Source organism: Peromyscus maniculatus, chromosome 1 (assembly GCF_049852395.1).
Source record: "Peromyscus maniculatus bairdii isolate BWxNUB_F1_BW_parent chromosome 1, HU_Pman_BW_mat_3.1, whole genome shotgun sequence".
Lineage (NCBI taxonomy): Eukaryota > Metazoa > Chordata > Mammalia > Rodentia > Cricetidae > Peromyscus > Peromyscus maniculatus.
In genome coordinates, this window is record NC_134852.1 from 174092284 (window position 1) to 174113738 (window position 21455).

At 40.3% G+C, this 21455-nt stretch overlaps 1 protein-coding gene across 6 annotated transcripts in view; it reads left to right on the forward strand.

Annotated features, from left to right (window-relative positions):
• Positions 1-1023: 1023 nt before the first annotated feature.
• Trpm3 (transient receptor potential cation channel subfamily M member 3) overlaps positions 1024-21455 on the forward strand; it is an 848188-nt gene continuing 827756 nt past the window's right edge. For 5 of the 6 annotated variants that reach the window (XM_042261850.2, XM_006985386.3, XM_006985390.3 and 2 more), the window contains exon 1: positions 1061-1287. In XM_042261850.2, the coding sequence (XP_042117784.1) occupies positions 1105-1287 (183 nt within the window). In that variant the 5' untranslated portion in view covers positions 1061-1104. Of the gene's footprint in view, positions 1288-21455 lie in introns of all 6 variants that reach the window. The other variant, XM_006985391.3, reaches the window with a different exon arrangement.

Genomic DNA, 21455 nt, shown 5'->3' on the forward strand with positions numbered 1-21455 from the left:
TGAACCATAAGGAGGAGGCGACAAGGGACGTGTGACACCTTGAAGAACCCACCTCACACTGTCCTCAGCCTAACCGCCACACTTTCTTCAGGACTGAAAGGGTAAACCCCATACCTGTTCCCACCAGAGAGAGAAAAACAAGTCCCTTGAAAGAGTTCCAATCCCTTCTCCTCCCAGAATCCTCTTCAGCACTGCTCCGTAATACAGACCCTTGGGCTTAATTGTAGATGGAGAAGAGAATCAATTGACCGGGGAATTTTCTCCCCACTCCTCAGTTCTAAGAAGCTGGAGATCAAACCTGGGGCCTTGCACATACCAGCAAGTGCTCGCTCTACCATTGAGCTATGCCCCAGTCCCTAGTAGAGAGCTTGTAGTATCCTGATTCCCAGGCCACAGCCGAGGAATATCAGCATTTAACATGTTACATTTAACATATACGTGTGTGTGTGTGTGTGTGTGTGTGTGTGTGTGTGTGTGTGCAAATGAAAATCTATTCATAAAACTTCAATGTGCAGCCTAGTCTGGGGCCCAGCGGGGTAGCCTGACAAGCAGAGGGAGTAAGTAGCCTAGCACCTGACAGGCAGATGAAGCTGAATTCTCCCAAGGGTTCTTGAAGACAGTTGTTGCGAAGAGATGAAACGGAAGAAAGAGAAAGGAAGGCAGACAAAGTTCCAAGCTTCCCCTCTTTGTCTAATCCAACTGGAGTCTCCACCCACCCACCAGTGGATGACCTAGGCTTCTGTTCCCAAGTCCCCAAGGGCCTTGAGACTTGGGCGGGGTGTGGTGACTACAAGAAACTCCCAGAGCTGCGCTTCCAAAGCTCCAGGCGTGGGCTGTGCGCCCCCCTCTCCCCCACCACGGGAAGGCGGTAGCTGCGGGTAGAAAGCAGTTTGGGGGTGCATAAGGAAGCGGGCTGGGGCGCAGGTGGCGCTCGCAGCCCCAGCCCCAGTTGAGCCAATCGCGGGCGCAAGCGCAGCCTGCGGGCGGCGATACCGAGCGCGGGGCTCCGGCGGGAGCCGACCAGGCGAAGGCGGCGCCGTAGAGAGCTGAGCGCCGGCTGCAGCCAGCACTGCCAGGGGCGCGGGCCACCTCCTTGCTCTAAGCATGGGCAAGAAGTGGAGGGACGCAGGCGAGATGGAGCGAGGTTGCTCCGACCGCGAGGACAGCGCGGAGAGCCGCAGGCGCAGCCGCAGCGCCAGCCGGGGCAGGTTTGCCGAGTCGTGGAAAAGGTTAAGTTCCAAGCAGGGGTCCACCAAGCGCTCGGGACTGCCCTCGCAGCAGACACCGGTGAGTGGCGAGAGCTGGGAGCCTCAGCATCGTTCCGCCCCCATGGCTCCGGGAGCCTTGTCCGTGGTGCTGAACTTGCCCTCCTGGCGCTGGAGCCTGGGGAACTTGTGGAGCCACTTACAGGGAAAGTCCTTGTGAGGAGGGGCCCCTCTCTTTAGCCAGAAGAGGGTCTTTTGATGTGTCTGCTATCTGTCTGTACAGTAATGGGGAGAGTGTTGGATGGGCGAGGGGCTGGCGGTCAGATCAATAGAGTTTTGTAATTGACGAAGTGTGTGAGTTGTCCTACATCCTGTGACTCAAGTCTATCGCTCTGGTCTGCCTATGTCCCGCCATCGAACTCGCTTAACATCAGCTGAATGGGGGAATGATAGGAAGGGCATGCCATAATTTCACTCTCTTAACACTTGCTCTTTCCATCTCACTCCCCCACTGTTTTAATGGGTGGGTTTAATTGTTTGCAGAATGTCATTTGCATGTGAAGAATAGCAAGAATATCCCAGGTGCTTATACGCCTCTGGTTTAACATGTACGACATTCAGAAAGCAGTTTTCCCATGTGTTAGCGCCTCTTCAATGTCTGATTAGTGTGATAAAAGCACTCATGTGAAATTAACACAGGCACTGTGTGTGTAGAGAAATACAGTTGATGAAAACTTCTGCTGCGTTTGCATTTCTAGTATTTAAATATTAGGTTTTCCATCATGCCAGAAGGAGAGAGCTCTGTTCTAGAAGACAGTTCCATTGGCCTCCTGTTGCTCACAGGCAAGGAGGACGCACAGCCTTTAACTTCCAAAGCATGTGTTTTCCTATGTTTTCAGAGGTATCATGCAGATTTTACATAATGAAGAGAATTTGAATTAATTAAAATATAGCTCATACTATGAACTCCAGTATGAAAAGTGTTAACTCACTCTATGGGTTTCCATGGGTTGCACTAAAGGTTAAAATTCACACATAAAAGTAGCATGTGTAAACAGCAGTTCCACAGAATGAAATTTTAGCCCATTTATTTTATTTTCTTGTTTACAAAAATTGAGGCAGAAAACATCAATAAATTTGAGAATTTCAGTCAAATGTTTGGTGTATTTTATTGGCAAGTTTTTCATTTAAATATGGATAATAGTCCATATATATGCAATTAATTTTATTTCAAATACAGAAATATTCTCTTAGAAATGCAGTCTTGAAAATATCTTTAAAACAGAATTTTAATCTGAAGACAGACTTCTGGAAATAAATTCTGCAAAAAAAGATAAATGACCTATTACCACTTACATAAACTAAGAATTAAGTTAATTTCCTTAGAAAACATCTAAATATTATTCTATGGGGCTTCTTACACTGTGTTTTTTATTTTGCTCAACAGGTGTGTGAACAGCCTTTATCAGGGCCATATGACATCTTCATTTAATGCTCTTGTGAGAATAAATGCCTTGGAGGTTATTGCCTTGAATAAAATTGTGTGTGAGGCATACTAGGATACCATGACAACCAGAAACATCTGGAAAAGTAGCCATGTCCTCCTGTTTGCTAAGGGCAGGCGATGGTGCAGAATTTCTCTGTGGTACTTGTTAATTGAAACCTTAGCAATTTGTGTTTTTTTTCTCACATTGCATGGCAAGTTCAATATTGATTTTATTCTAAAACTCCAAAAATAAGTCTCCTAGCTATGCTTTTAATTATCAGATTAAAAATCCCCAGAGATAATGAGCTTTTGTCATTCTTAGGTCTGCAATCTTAGTTTTCACTCCTGGTTTGATCTCATTAGTTGTTGATTAAAGACTTTTGACTTCATTAGTAACTGAAACACTCAACACATTCATGCAAGCTCAGGAACAAGAGAATGGTAATGCTTTCAGGGTGTATGTTTACTAAAGTCCTTAATTCAAGGTAAGATGCTTTTCCTGTAATTTAATGTGATCTGGTGCTGTTTTCAACTTTTGTCATATTTTATCTCGGAAAAATAGCTTGTAGATCACAGCTAACTTGAACAACGTTGCTTTTTGCTGTTCTTATGAGTCATTAACGTGTTCTTTGACATAGCTGTGGGTCTTATCCACTGTGGTCTATATTCAGAGACAATGTGGCATTCAGCCTAATAATAAATCATGTGAAGATTTTACTCTTTCTTTTGAAAACAGAGTAGATGAATGTGGAAGAAATTGGTTAATTATTAAACATGGAGCTTCAATGCCATTCTTGGCTCTTTTGAGACCATGAAATGATCATGTAGTGGTTTTGTTAAAGTAAATAATGATGCTTTATGTCCAATCTGGTTAAAGTTACTCAGGGGATATAAGGACCTGTAACTCCACCCGAGTAAGAAAGGTTGTGTTGTTATTTTTGGCTTTTGCTTTGGAGGCACAGGCATATCTCCTAGACATGGAAATTATTTACTACAACAAGGAAACTTCTGTCACATTCTAGGATAGTGGTTTTCAACCTTCCTAATACTGTGACCCTTTAATACAGTTCCTCATGTTGTGGGACCCCCAACCATAAAATTATTTTATTGTTACTTCATAACTGTAATTTTGCTACTGTTAAGAATCATAATGTAATATCTGATATGTGACCCTCAAAGGGATCATGACCCACAGGTTGAGAACCACTGTTCTAGGGATACCAAGAGAAACTTTTCTTTATGAGCCAAATCACAGTATTTTGTGTGTTACGGGAGATTTGCTTGAATTGATTTTGGTTAGATTTCCTATTGATTTACCACCAAATCTGTAAAGATTTTTCTCAGAAGTTGAGGACCTGCACAGTCATGATACTAGCAATAGAAGTAAAATGTTACATTTCTGGCAGTTGCTTTGGTAATGAGAAAGTGCTTATGAGGTATGGGAAGCCAGGGGTAGGAGAGTGGGTGTGTCCCACCCATTCCTGACCTCAGCCATAGAGAACCTTTGACTCCAGTGCCAGGCAGAAATGCTACTGTCTTTGCAAAAGCTGGAGAAAGGGGCAGCTGTTCTGAGGCTTCATGGTGGCACTCCATGGGCATGCTCTGAGATTCTGGGCCACAGCAGTGAGCATGCCCAACAAGTCAATATTCGTTGGTTCTTATATCATTCAAGAGATGTTCCTTTCTCTCCTTATTTTTCAGCTTCATAGTTTTCAATAGAAGGTTTATGAATTCATGATCCTTTGATATTCAAATACCTAACTCATATAATTCTGATGTAGTGAAGTAATATTTAATAATATGCATCCTTTAGAAATTATTTTCCTCTGAGATAAAGTCTTAGATTTTTTTTTTTTAAATCTGGAAACTAAAATAGAGACAGATAAATTTCATTCCAGTTTTGTTTTATTATTGATTAGTGTGAAATTATATGTTTGCACTTGAGGTATCAAATTAAGTTTCTGAGTATTAGCTTTTTAAATAGTATTTCTGTTAAAGTGGTCTACAGTATAAAGATAATTTAAGAACTTCCTCATGGTCATTGTATAAGATCTAGACTGCATTTTCCTTGAAGTAGTATGTTTGCTCTTCCCATTATTTTTGTATTTGCACAGAAATGCATGGAAAGCATTTAAAATATAATCTAGGAGGTGCAGCCTGGTGTTGCGAATATCAAATACTCACCTCAGCATGCATGCATTATTAATTTGAAGAGGTGATTTCCTCTAGTCCCATAACTATTTAAAGGCTTGTTTTCAAATAGATGTAGATTTAATTGAATCTCCGAGTAAACTCTGTGTTAAAGGGACAAGAACAGTTTGAGAGAGTAAAAGGATGGAGCAGTTGTAATTAGAGTTGTTTTTCAACCTTGGATGGCGTATTTGCTTCCACTAATGCTATAATTACCCTTATCAGCAGGTGCCAAACACAGAGTATCACACCTTATGCAGATAAGTGGGCAATTGAGAGTGTGCAGAAAGAGCAGGGAGCACAGGAAACAGGAATGCTCCAGAGCAGGCAAGTGCATTTCAGCTGGGTACCAAATGCATTCCTCTTGCTATGACTTGGGCTTGAGATGCTGTGTATACAGGAAGAATCCTTGTACAAACATGGATCCACTTCTGAGACTCATGTCCTCATTTGGGGCCTAGGAGGTGGCTTCTAGCTTTTGTTATCCAACGCAAATATTACTTGATTTTTCCTGTGTCTCGAGATATAAACAAATGTCTATCCATCCCAGATATGGTACCTACAAAAGATGAAAAAAATGAAAGAAAGTCTAACTTGGTAAGGTAAGAAATTTAATTGGGGAGTTATTTATAAATGTATGGACAACTTATAGGTAGCTACATGACCAAAGAAGACCTGCCCCCTCTTCAGCAATTTTTAACTTGCTTATATGTTCTAAGGGAAACAGGGATCCTCTTATGCCTCATGAGCCATCTTGGATCTCTTCCATGGAAATGTTAACAGACCTGATTATTTTGTGTCTTTGTTAGTGTCTCTGTGGGTAATCTAAACTGCTCTGATGTCAAGGTATCAAGACATGTCACCGTGTCATGCCTAAAAGATAAAATTTCCTAACAGCTAGATTTGTCAATGTCTTGAAGAAAGGCTGAGTAGGCAGGGTTAAAGTCAGAAAAACTCTTTTTGCAAGTACTTGAGGACCACGTAGATGGTGAGTCCATGGTGGTTGTGGTAGAAACAGTGGCAACTGGATAAACAGACTATCCTTGTTTCCCTTTTAACAACCAATATGCCATCACAGTGTCATTAAGCCCTTAATGGTTTGTTCTTGTTCTGCAAAGCGCTCTCTTGGTGGAAGTGGAAGGGATCTCCTGCAGCGCTGGTCCATCACTGAGTAAACCATTTCTTGACAGGTTGATGTTTGTGTCCTGCCTTTTGCTCACTGTGTTAAGACTTAAAAAGGGAAAAGAGTAGTATTGCTTGGGAATACAGTTGCATTTTCATATTAGTATAATTTTTTTTCTTTTTGGGTGAAGAGAAATCCATTTAATAGCAATAGCCCATCTTGTTTAAGCATTTTGCAAATACTATTGACTAATTAGCAAAACAATGAATATACTTTTCTCCATCATCATCATTATAGTGCATGGGAATTTAGTTGTATCTTTGAGGGCTACAAACATATTAGGAAAAAAGTAATTCAAACAAGTTTTAGGGGAAAATATCCCTGCATGATGACAATTTTAAATTTGTTTTCAATTCTAAAATATATCAGAACAGTTTCTCCTGCCATCATTTACTGAGATTTTTTAAAAAACAATTTAGTCATTAAAAATTACTTATAAATAGCAAAAGAACCATTATAACCATTATATTCATTTGGCTAGACCAGCTGGATGTATTGACTTTTTCAGTTTTATTTGCAAAGGCAAAGGAGGGCTGGAAGGACAAAAATGAAAGGATTCTAGCGAATACATGTTTTTAAGAAACTTACTCTAGGGTTTAACAGATGACTTGGCAGTTAAGAGAACTTGCTGCTCTTCTAGAAGACCTGAGTTCAGTTCCCAGCACCCAGGTTTGATTGCTCAGGCCAGTACTTCTAGCTCCAAGGAACTGAACATCCTCTTCTGGATTCTGTGCACCCCCCCACAATGATTTTTAGCATTTGTCAAGCTCAGAAGTTTTAGGCACTAAGTTAGTTTTTTTTGTCAATTTATCATAAGCTGGAGTTGTCAGGGATGAGGTAGGCTCAACTGAGGAATTGCCTCCAACAGATTGATCTGTATGCAAGTCTCTGGGGGTGTTTCCTTGACCAGTAATTGATGGGCTCAGAGGGCCCAACCCACTGTGGGTAGTGTCACACATGAGCGGGGCAGGTGGTCCTGAAATGTACAAAAAATAAAGCTGAGTGAACCATGGGGAGCAAGCTAGTGAGCCGGGGAGCAAGCTAGTGAGCTGGGTTCCTCCATGGCCTCTGCTTTAGTTCCTGCCTCTGGATTCCTGTTTAGTTCCTGCTCTGACTTCCCTTCAAGATGGACTGCCAGCTGTAAGATGAAACAAACTTTCCTTCTCAAGTTCCTTTTTGGATGGTGTTTATCACAGCAAGTAAGACAGGCACAGTGGTAGGTCCTGGACAGCTTCTCTAAGAGCACCGAGAATTTAATCCGCACAAAAGAGATATGCAGAGCAACTATCAGAGGGTACAGTCTATCTTTACAATCAGAGCCCGCTGGAGGAAGGTTAAACAGTTCATACCTCCTTAAAGGTGGGGTTAGAAAATCAGGACCAAAAGCTTCCTTGACATAGTGACCAGACTTCATGAGAAAGAAAAGCTTTCTTGGAGTTGTCAGGAAAAAAGTAAGTCCATCTTCCCAATGCTAATTTTAATTGAGTCAAGGAGATAGATACTAAATGTTGTGAAATAACACCAAGACCAATCATACTGTGGCCCTGGCTGTGTGGATGCTCTCATAAGCAGACTGCAGGTGCTACTGTCTGTCTTTTTACTTCCCACTAAATGACTTTCTTTGCTTATTACAGCTGGAGTATTAGCTCCCCTGAGTGTAGAGTCTTGTATTATTCAATGATACAGCAAAGATCCCTGAACAGTGCCTGGCACAGAGTAGTTAGTCACATATTTGCTCCAGGAATGAATCAATCAATTAGCAACATAAAAAAGTAATAGTTTTTAATTAATGTGAAGGAGATTAGTTACTTGATTTTTGATCTCAAAAGAAAAAAGAAACAAAATGTTTTATTTATTTTTATCTTATTATTTTCTTTTTGGGTAGGAAAGAAGAGTGTAAGTAGGAGACAGATAACAATGCTACTACTCCACAGGAGTGGGGTAGAAAGGATTATTTTTGATTTACTTTTTGCATTTGCACTTCAATTTACATTACAAATTTACTTTTTCTTGTGATGGGTCTAGCTGTGATTCTTTCATGCTCATGGACTCGCCTGGTAGAATGAGACTGTAGGGCTGATTCTTGTGTAGGTTTTACTTAGAAGGTATTTATTCTGGAACGTTGATGAATGAGTTCACAAGTTGTCATGTAGTGGAATGTATGCCCCTGGAAGCATTTATGAATAATTCAAAGATCACCAAAGTATCAGTTCATGTCTTTCTCTGACCTCCTGAAATAGGCTTAAAGGATGTCAGGAATTGCCCAAGCTTTAATAAAGTGAGAACCGTTCTGGATGTTCTGAAGATGGATGTCTACAATTGAGAATTGACATGACAATTTGTGTATGACAAGACAAGCTCTCTGTGTCAGGGCTGCATATTCATGAAAACCCTCTCTCTACCTGAGTTTCAACCACAAAGTAATCCAAAAAAAGGAAAGCATTCATGCTAATACCTGCCTAGATCTTTTCCCCCTTCTGGAAAGTTTATTTTTCTGGGCTTTATTGGAAATGAACTTTATAATGGTGACATTATGGATTGAGAGCTGTATTGAATAAGAACATTGCCCAAAAGGTCTGATCTCAAACAGGTTGTCTCAACTTGGGCAGTAAGTCTGCATGTACTTTAGCAAACATTGTGGTAGCTTTGGAATGGAGCTAGCCGAGGCTAGACTCCTTCCTGTCTGCTGGTTGTTAGCTGTGCAGTCTGAAGAAATTGTCCTATGGCTGGCTTTTCTTAGCAGTTATTAAAGCAACTGCAACTTCCTCTTTCTTTCTTACTGGTTTATGAGTTACACAAGTGTCTGTTTTCTTAAAGGAACACTATTCAGTGAAAATTCTTTTACAAGTCTCTTTGACTCTCACTATCCATTTATTATACTATACTTTTAAATGAAAACATAAACAATCTCCATATGTAAACAATAGAAAATGCTGAGGCACCTTGATAATCCCAACACACACTCAAGAAAAAGTAAAAATGTCTATCTTTAAAAGAACAAAATATTACAGATACAGATGAAACACTCATCTCCTATTTTCTTGATTCCATCTCCTCAGAAAGAGACTTCCCCAAATCAGCATTTATTCCTTTGTCCAAATTAAAGACACCTCTAGTACACATTTGTTATAGAGGTATATGGATGCTATGGCTTTATCTGCTTGGCATTTCTTGAGGACTGTGCTGTGCAGCAGATTTTCATTTACCATTTGCCTTGTTCACTCAACATTGTTTTTTGAGATATATTATGCCATTCTGTGCAGGTATTTTATAGTGTATGCTTATATTTTTATTTTTCTGGTACATCTTGAAACTATATATTTTTATTTCTTTCATTTCTTATTGGGGACATTATGCTAATTAATTTGCTAGCTAATTAACTTCACCATTTTAAACTATTCAGTGAAACTCTTTTTCATTGGGTCTTGACATGTGTTGCTCTTAGGAAGATACAGCCCCCCACCACAGGATGTTTAAACTAATCTAGATCTCAACCACTTCACTGCATTAAAACTTTGCCAGCAGCTGAAGGTGGGTGGCACAGGCCTTGGTTTATCATTGAAATTCACCCTAATAGCATTCAGCCTGGCTCAGTCTCTTCACTACCTTTGTAACTTCAGAATTCTGTTTCTCACTTCTTATCAGGAAGGAAAATGGCAGTTCCTGCTCCCTGGAGGAGTGTTAATGACACATGCATTGATGTGGAGCCTTTGGTAGTCACATTCACCACATGGGGACGGTCTCCTAACTCCCTTATTAGGAGATAGGAGAAGCACTGGGCTCTTGTTTTGTAGGAGGTGCTGTGTATAGTCTAATGCTTCAGAAGTTAGAATGCTGGTGAGTATAGATAAGGTGTAATATGAGACTAACTATTGTGCTGGAGTAGTAGTTTGCAAAGTGCTTCAGAGCAGGTCCAAACTGGTGGTCATCCACAGCAGATCTCAATCACTGAAACATCATTCTATATCTTTGTCAAAGTGGATTTTATTGGCACGTTTGGAGTTAAAATAGGAAACTTAGGCAATATTGGAGTATAGGACACTCTTTGCTTTTGATTTTTTTTATTGGTTTCTTTATACTTTGAGGAAAATTGTTGTAATAAAATTATTCTCTTCATGAAGCTCAAGGCCTTTGGGAAATAACGCCTTTTTAAAATATGGGAAATTTCAACAATATAGAAAGACTTTATAATAATCCTATAACTTAATTTCAGCCAATATCCTATTTTTCATTTCTTCCCTCCCTACTAGAAAATTTACAAGTAAATCTCAGCTATTATGTTACTTCATCTAAATGTTATATGAAAGAGAGAGTGTATTCATTTACTTGATTGGATGTGGGGCATTCAACCCAGAGTCTTGTGCATATGAAACCTGTGCTCTGCTATTGAGTTACACCCCTGAACACTCTGGTTCAGTGGTTCTCGACCTGTGGGTTTCAACCCCTTTGGGGGTCGCATATTAGATAGCCTGAACATCAGATATTTACATTATGATTCATAACAGCAGCAAAATTAAAGTTTTGAAGTAGCAATGAAATACCTTTATGGTTGGGGGTCGCTACAACATGAAGAACTGTACTCAAGGGTCACAGCATCAGGAAGATTGAGAACTACTGCTCTAGAGACTTAGAAGAAAAAGATTAAGACACTGCGTAGATGTATTAGCAATTTATCAATACCCTCAGCTATGAACTTAGTGTTTTAATGTGTTTCTATGAGACTCCAAATGGAATCGACATATTGCAATTATCCCTTTAGCCTGTAGATTTTCCCTCCTGGACTATTTTTTCCTCTAGAGAATGATTTTGTCTTAGAAAACAAACCTCTCCCATGGAGTTTCCCACATTCTCCCCTGCTGAGTGGGTCCTGACAGTGCTCTTATACATATCCCACTGTCCACTGTTATTCCCCACAAATTGGCTGCATGATAAGGACCCTGAATTAGTTTAAATCTGATTTATTGGTGAGAATATGAGCGTTCTGCATGCTTCCCGTTTTGTGCTGTAGATGGAACTGATGCCCATTGCTTAGAGAAGGAGCCAGGAAATCATTCCTTCGAAGAAAGCAAATGTTTTGGATTCTGTAATGCCATGGGAGCCTCCTGTGGCTGCTCTGTTATGCTGGTACAGGACAAATGCAGCACACACGCTAGTAATGCGTGGGCACCACTGTGCCTAAGAAAATATTATATGTAAATACCCAAATCTGAATTTTGCATCACTTTCGTGTGCTATGAAACATTAGTTTCTTTTTGATGTTTTTAGATCTTTAAAGAGTAAAACAAGTAGCCATTATCTTCCAGGGAAAGAGCACCAGCCATCATCTGGATCTACCCTTAGTTGAAGTCTGCTGATTCCTGTCAAGGAGCTGTCCCCTCCCCACTTCTTGTTATTACTGAGGACTGCAACATGATGATGGAATTTTGTCCTTCCTTTCTCAGTTATTAGTTGAAGTATGTTTAAAGCAAATCTCCCCTTACTGACTGATATACCTTATTAGGCTTACATTTTGTCATAATCCATAAGTCAAGATGAATTCTTGAGAGAGATTTTTTTAAGTAGAGAGAGTAATCCATGTGTTACTATACTGTCAGGCCTTAGGCTTTAATTGGGTCATGTGTTTGGTTAACTGGCAGAGAATAGTTGGCCTTTTAATTGTGGAGGCCAATTAAAGTGTTGTTAAGATGTGGGATATGCAAAAATAATTTGTCAAACTGTTTCTGAATTAAAGTTTTTGCTTTTAGGATTAAAAAAAATGTGGGACATTTTCTTCTATTCACACTTGCAATGGAATAAGCATAAACTTAGTGGTTTAGTGCTACACAGATGTATTATAATTCTGTAGTTCAGAAGTCTAACATGGACTGAATTCACTGTACAGAATAGCAGGACTGCTTTCCCTCTGTGGTATCTAGGGAAAAATTATTGACTTGATGTCTCCAGCTTGCAGAAGTCACCTACATCCCATAGCTCATGGCTGCTTCTTCTGTATTTGAAGGTAGGAAAGTTGAGTCTCTTCCCACTTCATTAACACAGCTTTTTCTGCCTCTCACATTTAAGATTATGTTGGACCCACCTACACAATCCAGAGACCTTATTGTAAAGCCAGATTATTAGCAGCCTACAAATCAGGCTGGCCTCGAACTCAGAGATCTGCCTGCCTCTGCTTCCCAAGTGCTGGGATTAAAGGAGTTCACCACTACTGCTCATTTTTCTTTTAGTTCATTCAATATCTTTTAAACAGATGATACAAAGTGCAATTTTGCCAGTTTGTAAGTTTTATTGACTGTTTTATTAATGAAGAAAAATAACCCTGTCTGGGCTAGTTTGAATCAACTTGACACAAGCTAGAGTCATTTGGGAAGGGGAAACCTCAACTGAGAAAATACCATAATAAGATTTGCCTGTAGGCAAGTTGGTGGTGCATTTTCTTGATTACTGTTGAATGTGAGAGGGCCCAGCTAACTATGGGCAGTGCCACCCCTGGGCATATAGAACTGAAGTGTTATAAGTAAGATGAGAAGCTCGTGGGGCAAGGCAGTGAGCAGTACCCGTCCATGGCTGTGCTTGAGTTTCTGTCCTGACTTCCCTCCATTGATAGACTGTTAACAACTGGAAGTGTAAGCCGAAATAAACCGTCCCTGTCACCCCACCCAAGTTGCTTTTGGTCATGGTGTTTATCACAATAGAGACCTAAGACAAACCCTTAATTTGAAATTTTGAGTCACAGGTACTCTCCAAAGAGAACTCTCGCCATGTTTCCAGTAATCTGAAAATATCTCATGTTACATAGGAGCGCTTGTCTCCTTTGCTCATAAATAATGAGTTGTTGTAATAATAGGTAATTACTTGGTCATTGCTTGTAGCAAACCATAAATGGAGAAGCATTAACAGTAATTGAGGACAGATCAACAGATTGTCTTAAAATGTACAGATCAAACACAACAGGAAGTAGAGTCTCCTTTTCTTTACAATGCTTTTTTGAGATTTTTTTTTATTTGATGTGTATGGATGTTTTGCCTGTATGCATGTCTGTGTGCCATGTGCATGCAGTGCCCACAGAGGCCAGAAAAAGATTCAGATCCTCTGGAATCTGGTGGTTAACAAAGGTTAGCAGCTGGTCCTCTAGAAGAGCAGTCAGTACTGTTTGCCCTTCTTTTCTAAAAAAAAAGTAACATTTCAAGAAAACATGGTTTTGTTATAAAATCTAGGAAATTCTACCCTGAAAAAAATGACTAGAAATACAACTAAAGAAATGTTTACCCTCAGGAATATATTACATTTAGAAACAATAGTAGATAATTTTCTACAGTAGCAGTGAATAGTACTTAAAACATAAACCTTCCAGGAATCAGCAAATAGATTATTTTCCTTATAGTGTCTGTCAAGGGGGATGAGGCTGTATTTCAGTTTGTTTAGGTTACTATAACAAAATGCCACAGGCTGGAGGCTTATTAATGATAAGGATTTACTCTTTACATTTCTGCAGGTAAGAAAATCAAACTGAATTTACTGTCCGGTGGGGTTTTCCTAGATAAGAGTGTTTGTGCTGTATTTTACCAACATTAGAAGGGGCAGGGTCTCCTTGGGTTCTTTTTAATACTATCACCCCATTTATGAGGGCTTAACAGTCATGACCTAAGCACCTCCCAGACACATATCTCCAAATATGCTTATGTTGGGGTTAGATTTCATCATGGCAAGGAGTGGCATTTTTATTCTATTGTAGAATGACCTTCTATAGTAAACTTCAGAAAATTTCCAAGGTACACAAGGCCCCCAAATTTGAATGGCAGAGAGCTGGGGGCTGAAAGGCATGGTGGCCTAGAGCAGCTATGATTGGGGCAGAAGTCCACCCATGTAGTAGTTAAAGAAGGCCGTCGTGGATTGAGCCTCAACATCAAACCTGTGCACATCTGGGCTGTGTTTGGAACCTGAAGTCCCAGCACTTGTTTAGAATTATGGGAAAATGAACAGATGCATGCACCAATATGCAGACAATACTCACCAAGCAGGTGATTGGCTTTGGAGGCTCAGGAATTCTGCAGCTAGTCAATACAGACTGCAATAAAGGGACTATGAAGCATGCCACAGGAACAGAATTTGTAGAGGGCTGTGAAACCCAAGGCAAGCACCAAAGATGCAGGACTCTGACCTGAGAGGGAAACATTTCCCTCTGCTGCTCCTGGGTTGATGGCACTCATCGGGAAGAACCGTGATGGACTGTGTCAACTTACAGACATATGAGGGTAATGAGGCAGTCAACTCTATCCGTTATATTTCTTTGTTGTCTTTATATGACTTTCATAAAATCAGCCTTCCTGCAGGGTAAGGGCACAGAGTTCAGTGGCTGAGTGCTTGCTTGTCACATAGAAGGTCCTGGGTTTGGTCCCCAGCACCACAAACAGAGCTTCCAGATTTACTGAGAGGGTGGAGGAGAATGGGGCCTGAAATTTGTGGCCGCTATTTGTTGTAAACACAGAGAGTGAGAGCCACTTGCAGAAAAAGAGAAATGCCCATTTTCTTTGGCTTCATGTCACAAGTCATCTCTCCACATACAGACAGATTGCAAACTAAAAGAGATGAGCTTGAAAATTACTTTCCTTCATGTGAAAGGACTGGCAAGTCATTGAAATAAATACGAGTTTTTAATCATTTAAAAGTATTTGATATGCCATCAATAAGTGAAGTTAGCTTTCCTTGGAAGATAAATAGTAGTAATTACTGTCATAGTGAGAATGATTTGGGTTACAGATACAAAAATAGTTTATGATTTCAAAGTGTGGTCAAATTATTAAATGCCACTATAGGACGCAGTGGCAACCGTAACTAAAGCAAGAGCTTAATCCACGTTATCAAGACCCGATGCTCTTAATTAGACAAATGTGGAAGGGACCAGAGATAAGTAACAGTTAAGCTCTCTGTTTGTCCCTGACCCATTACATACAGGGGGAGAGGAAAAACAGTTTGCAGGAGCACTGAATCTTTAAAACTGGTGCCTTTGGATCTACTGATGGAGACAGACTACTGGGCTGGTAGGATAATATCACAGCCCTGTGCTGATGTGAATGGTGAGGTAATTCACAGCATATTGTATTACTGCACAGCTTGTGAATCTCATGTTATAGAAGGCTAGTGTTGCTTCTTCCCGGGGAAAACATCTGACTAGCAAGAATCACCTTCTGTCTGCCCCAAGTATCATCTGGTCCTCCATTAGCACTCTGCTTCAGGACATCCCTCCTATCTTGCTTCTACCTGGCATATTCTGGGAACATGTGATCATAGATGAAGGTAAGCAACAGAGCACAGTGAAGACACCCAGACATAGATGTTTCACATCTAGATAGGGAGAAGGAAAGAAGGGAGGAGAATGGGTCCAATTTCTGAATATTTAAATACTCAGCTCTTTAGATGACCTCGGACAAGACTTACATAAATCCAGTGTCACTCTGAGTAGGTCTTATTTGGTTGTTCAAATTATAGATGAATAAACTAAATTTCAGAGCAGCGGAGTCATTTGTAACCACAGTCAGCTGGGAGATGAGAGTGATGTTACTCACAGGGAGCCAGATCCACCCTTTGCCTGCAGTACTTGGCTAACTTGTGAATCAGGAGTGAGATGAGTGAAAAACACAGTTTACCTCTGCCCTCAACAAGATGCTTTGTTTTTGAGAGAGATGGTGAGGTCAAACCAGGTCCATGTTAATGAAGGCAATGAAACTATGCAGTTAGCAGTTTTATGGACAAGCTTATTTTCAGACAAAAATATATCAAATGAAGAACTTCTAATTTGTTACTGGAAAATACTTCATCATCACCACCGAGTGAAAACAGGGCATCAAGTTGTGCTTCTGTGATCTTAACTTTTAGATTATGTTCCTTTTACTGTTTTTAATATATTGAATCATTACCAAGTTTTAAATAAACTCTTTTTTTTCTATCATGTCAATCAAAACAAGATCTAGAAAACTCTAAATTTATCAACGAAACAATATAGAACCTTTTTTGGCTGTTTCCCTCCCTCATGTTCCCCTCTTTCCTCCCTCCCCCTTCTCTTTCTCTCTATGTATGTATGTATGTATGCATGTATGTATGTATACATGTGTTATGTATAGTAGCTACTATTAATAATATGAGACAAAGAGAGGCTGGAGAGCTGTCTCAGTTGTTAAGAGCACTTACATCTCTTCCAAAAGACCTCAGTTTGGTTCCCAGCATCATGTCAGGCAGCTCACCACCACCTATGACACCAGTTCTAGGGTACACAATGCCTCTGACAGTTGCACACATAGGATGCACACACACATAATTAAAAGTGACAGATGAAATAAGAGACTTTAATAAAGCAGTTACCCTCATTTGTCCTGAGGTTAAAACAGAATCAGGCAAATAACTTGAGCCTTTAGTATCTTCATTAACTCACACAGGAATTGATGTTTTTAATACTGGCCCTTAGCCAAGATGCTGCCTTTTGGTCATAGGTTACAAGTGAGTGATGGCTACATTTCTTACTTCCCACAGTAGGAAACTGTGATAGTGGTATTAGGTTGACTAATTGAATCTGTGACTGGAGCCTCAGGGAGATGTCAGAGTTAGAGACAATCTGGGGAGACTTTCAGGAAAGGAAAGGTAATGGAGAGAGTAGAATGCTCACTGATTTGACAGTCTGGATTCTTTGTTAAGAGCAGTGTCTCCACAGTGATGGGGCCAGGAGCCAGGCTGAAAGTGGCTGGGGAGTGGAGGAAGTAGAAGCTGTGACTGAGTTGACTATTTCGGATATAACAGAGAACTGAGAAAACTGGGCAACCGGGAAGGTCTGTATGGCAAGGTGATGTTTGAAAATAAAGAATATCAGAGTTGATGTGCTGAAAATGTTGATGCCATAGAGATGAAGAAAATGATAATGGAGGAGTGAGGGATGCTTGGAAGACAAATTCATGGAGAAGACCAGAGGGGCTGAGTCCTCTGTAAAATATTATACAAAAAAGCAAAGTAACTCACTAAGGACAAGAGGGAATCAGGGTAAACTAGCACTATGCGTAACATTTTCCGTTCACTCCCTCTCTTGTAATATTGCCTTATTCCCATTATTTAACTTGATTGATGATTGCTTCTTTATTTTTCTATTTGGTTTGTCAGAGAAGAACAGGGATGTTTTACCTGCAAGTATCACTTAGATCACGTGTATATTCAGTATGTGTCTTGGGTCACCTATATGTTCAATATGAGTTTAATTGCAGTATTAATTGCACAGAGGTCTCAAATCTCTTAAAAAGTAGGGTAGGAAAATACTACATGACTACATGTCATAGGGCACCCAAAGGCCAGTTTCTGATGAATTCAGGAATAAATAAAAATCAAAACCTGTTGCTGAACATGGTATAAAGGAACTTAGGGCTTTGCACTGCTGTGGGGAATCTAAGGCATTCTTGAAAACCTAAACAATGTGAACTTAGGGGAGAAACGAAAATCAGATCATAAAATGTTGGAAAACTGTTAAACAGTGCATGCTGTTGTCAAGGTCAAGTGCAGTGAAGGTCTAGAAACTAAGCTGGCCTGATCTCAATCAGTCCCTTTATCACCCCTTCCTGATAATGCAGAGCCATACTGAACTTGGAAGTAGGTTATGCATACCATGTCTTGGTTGATGTTTTAATAATGTCAGCTTCATTAAGAGCATACCTCTTGGCAGTCCCCACCAACCAGCCAGGTAGTGAGAGACCTGCTACAATCCACAGCCCCGGAGAGGCTAGGTATCAAGGAAGGTCCAAAGGAGGTAAATGGATTTTCCCAGGAAGGGGAAATAGAAGATATCTCCTAGGTAAATTAGGGGTGGGGTGGGGAGTGGGAACATGAGGGATCTGGTTGGGCGTGTTGGGGATAGGATGGAGGGGGTAGTAATGAAAGATTTCTTGATGGGGAGGCCATTTCAGGGAGAAACCTGGTACCAGGAATGCTCCCAGGAATGCACAAGGATGACCCCAGCTAGGATTCCTAGCGGTAGTGGAGAGGGTGCCTGAACTGGCCATCTCCTGTCATCAGATTGGTGTCTACTTTAATTGTCATCAGAGAAGTTTATCCAGTAACTGATGAAAACAAATGTGGAGATCCTCAGCCAAGCACTGGGCTGAGTTCTGGGAAGCCTGTCGAAGAGAGGGAGGAAGGATTGTACCAGCCGGGGTGTGTGTGTGTGTGTGTGTGTGTGTGTATGTGTCAAGGTCATCGTAAGAGAACCCACAAAAACAACTAACCTGGGCTCAAAGGAGCTCACAGAATCTGGACAAACAACTAGGGAGCCTGCATGGGACTGATGTAGACCTCCTACATATGTGTGACTGTTGTGTAGCTTGGTCTATTTGTGGGACTTTTAGCAGTGGGATCAGGGCCTGTCCCTAATGCTTGAGCTGGGTGTTTGGGAACCTATTATCCACACTGGGTTGCCTTGCCCAGCCTTAATACAAAGAGAGGAGCTTAATCGTACCTCAACTTGATATGCCATGCTTTGTTGACACCCATGGGAGGCATGCCCTTTCTGAACAGAAACAGAGGAGAAGTGGATGGGAGGGGACAGAGGAGGGGAAGGGGAAACTGTGGTTGAGATGTAAAATAAATTAAAAAATTTAATTAATTAAAAAAAAGAACATACCTCTTCCCTATGCTATGACACTGGGGTTTGTGCCACGAGGCAGGGAGAAGCAAACTGCCAGAAAAGGCAGAGAGACTTTCTTAAGCTGGTGAGAGAGAGAGAGCTGCCAGCTCCCCATTGTGGTAACATCCTCAGTTGTCTTTTCAAGTTCCTTTGGAATGTACATACCTCTTAAGTTTATCTATGTTGTCTTGTTTTAATTTCTAGAATAATATACATAATGTTTCCTACCCACAAGTTTCCCTAATGAGCATAAAATACTGGGGGAAACAAACAAACTTCTTTCATGATGCCAGGCTATAATTCCAGAAGACTGTTATGAAGACAATAACAACAGAAAACTATTCTTAGAGTCTAAGGGAACGGTTCCTTGGCAAATGCCAGTTTTCTTCCTTGTTTAGATGGGTGATGCTTCTGTAGACAGGTCACATTAAAAATAATCTCAAAAATGATAAAATTTGATTGTTTCTTAGAGTGGTTCATGAGCACGAAATTCTATTTCTGAATTTTCTGATCTTTGATGGATTTTCCCTCTGTATCCATTTCTTAGACTGTTTCAATTTAAGTTGTCTCCAGTATAGCATGAATCCTAATTGGTCTTAATAATAAAAAGCTGGAGTCTGGGTAAATGCTGAACAATCAGAGAAGCAGAGCAGCCAGCCACTAGTTCTTACCTCTGTGAAATCCTCAGCTGAAAGGGAATGAGTTTGTTTCCTACTGCCTTATATTTTTCTCTCCACCCAGCCATATTAGTTCCTGTCCCCACCTTCCCAGTGCTGGGATTAAAGGCGTGAGATCCCAAGTGTTGGGATCAAAGGTGTGTGCCACTACTGTTTCTCTTTTAAACTGGATTAATCTTGTGTCGCCCAGGTTGGCCTTGAACTCACAGAGATCCTTCTCTCCTCTGCCTCCTAGTGCTGGCATTAAAGGTACATGCCACCACTGCCTGTCCTCTATGGCTAACTAGTGGGTTAGCTCTGAACTTGGATCTGCAGGCAAACTTTATTTGTTAAATCACAAACAAAATATCACCACATTCCAGGCCTAGGAAGTGAATTTAGTGGTAAGGCAAGCAAAGCAACTTAGAGCAGAAATGGAGTCATTGTAGGTTCTCTGCCCCCAAGAAATGGGCAGTGTGAAATTGCTGGACCCTGGGCAGAGGTCTTAATGCTCAGTCCTGTGGAGGACTGGCGTGCAATGCACTTGTCAGGTTATGGGTTGAAGTTCAGAGGGAGTGGGTTTTACCCTGTAGATATTGTATTTTGATGGGTTGATACATGAGGGTGGGATTCTTTTTTTTTTTTTTTTGGCTTTTCGAGACAGGGTTTCTTTGTGTAGCTTTGTGCCTTTCCTAAAACTCACTTTGTAGACCAAGCTGGCCTCGAACTCACAGAGATTCTCCTGCCTCTGCCTCCCAAGTGCTGGGATTAAAGGCATGTGCTACCACTACCGCCTGGCTGAGTGTGGGATTCTTAAAGTTCACCTATCTTTCCGAGAAGTGTGGTGGGACAAGGAAGGGAAGGTTTAGAAATTATTTTTAAAATCTACCGAGCAAAAAACATCTTCAGTTGCTATAATAGAGTTGTCTTAAAGATCTAGAGATACTGGGAAATATCAAATAATGTGTTTATTTTAAGTATTAGCTGAGTATTTCAAAGGCCAGCTCTGTGAATCCAAATGTACTGTTACGTAGGTCCAGCTAGATATATCTCATCTGGAGTCCTTTTTAAAACTCAGTGATCTTGCGATTTTTTTTTTTTTTTTTGCTTATTTGGAAGAATTCAGATTTATTCTACATAAAATACATTGAATTATGTTATGTTGAAAGTATAAGAAGGTAGGGGTTTTTCAAATTAAAATTGGTAACACTCCAAGCTTCATTAATTTTTACTTGGCATACGCACAAAGGACATCACTTGTTTTTATTTGGCCCTAACCCAGCAGTAGATAAAGATTGAACAGTCTTTAACTAAGGGTCCTTCAAGTCAAAGGAGAAACCGTTATCCTAAATAATACATGCAGATGACATTTCTTGCTATATTTATTAGCTGTATAGATATCGGTCCTATTTTTTTCATCATGGTCATGTTTTTTTTTTTTTTATATCTTGCCTTGAGTGTGTTAGTATAGTCATACTTTTACATGAGTTGGTAGTAATTTTATCATTTGTGTGATATTTGTTATCACATTGGAGTAAAAATAATTTTCTACTTTTCTGTACTTTTTTATCTGCTTCTCTAAGCTCTTATCTGGGATGCAGCAAAGTGAATTAATAAGAAAGAAAGAAAGAAAGAGAGAGAGAGAGAGAGAGAGAGAAAGAAAGAAAAAGAGAGAGAGAAAGGAAAAGTATAAGAAAGAAAAGAAAAAGAAGTTTATTGAAATGTTTAGCCCATATGTCTATTGGAGGAAAACTGGAAAATATTGAAATTTCAAAGAACAAGTCAGAGCTCTGTCTTGTATATGGCCTCAATAAAGACATAATTTTTTTTAATGTAGATAACACAACAAAAATAGAAAAAGTATATTGATCTCTAGTGTGGTAAATTGTAGGAAAATGATGGAAGACAGAGGTTGCCTAGTCCTGTTGGCTACATGAATTCTACAGTCAGTCTCTAGACTAATGAGGATCTGTGAAGTGTCCTTCACAGAGTGTTTTCTCACCTTCCCAGTTGAGAGTGGGGAGGGAGCACTTCCTGACTGTCAGCTCAAAATAATCCTTGTGCCAATGTGGCATATTTTAGAGTG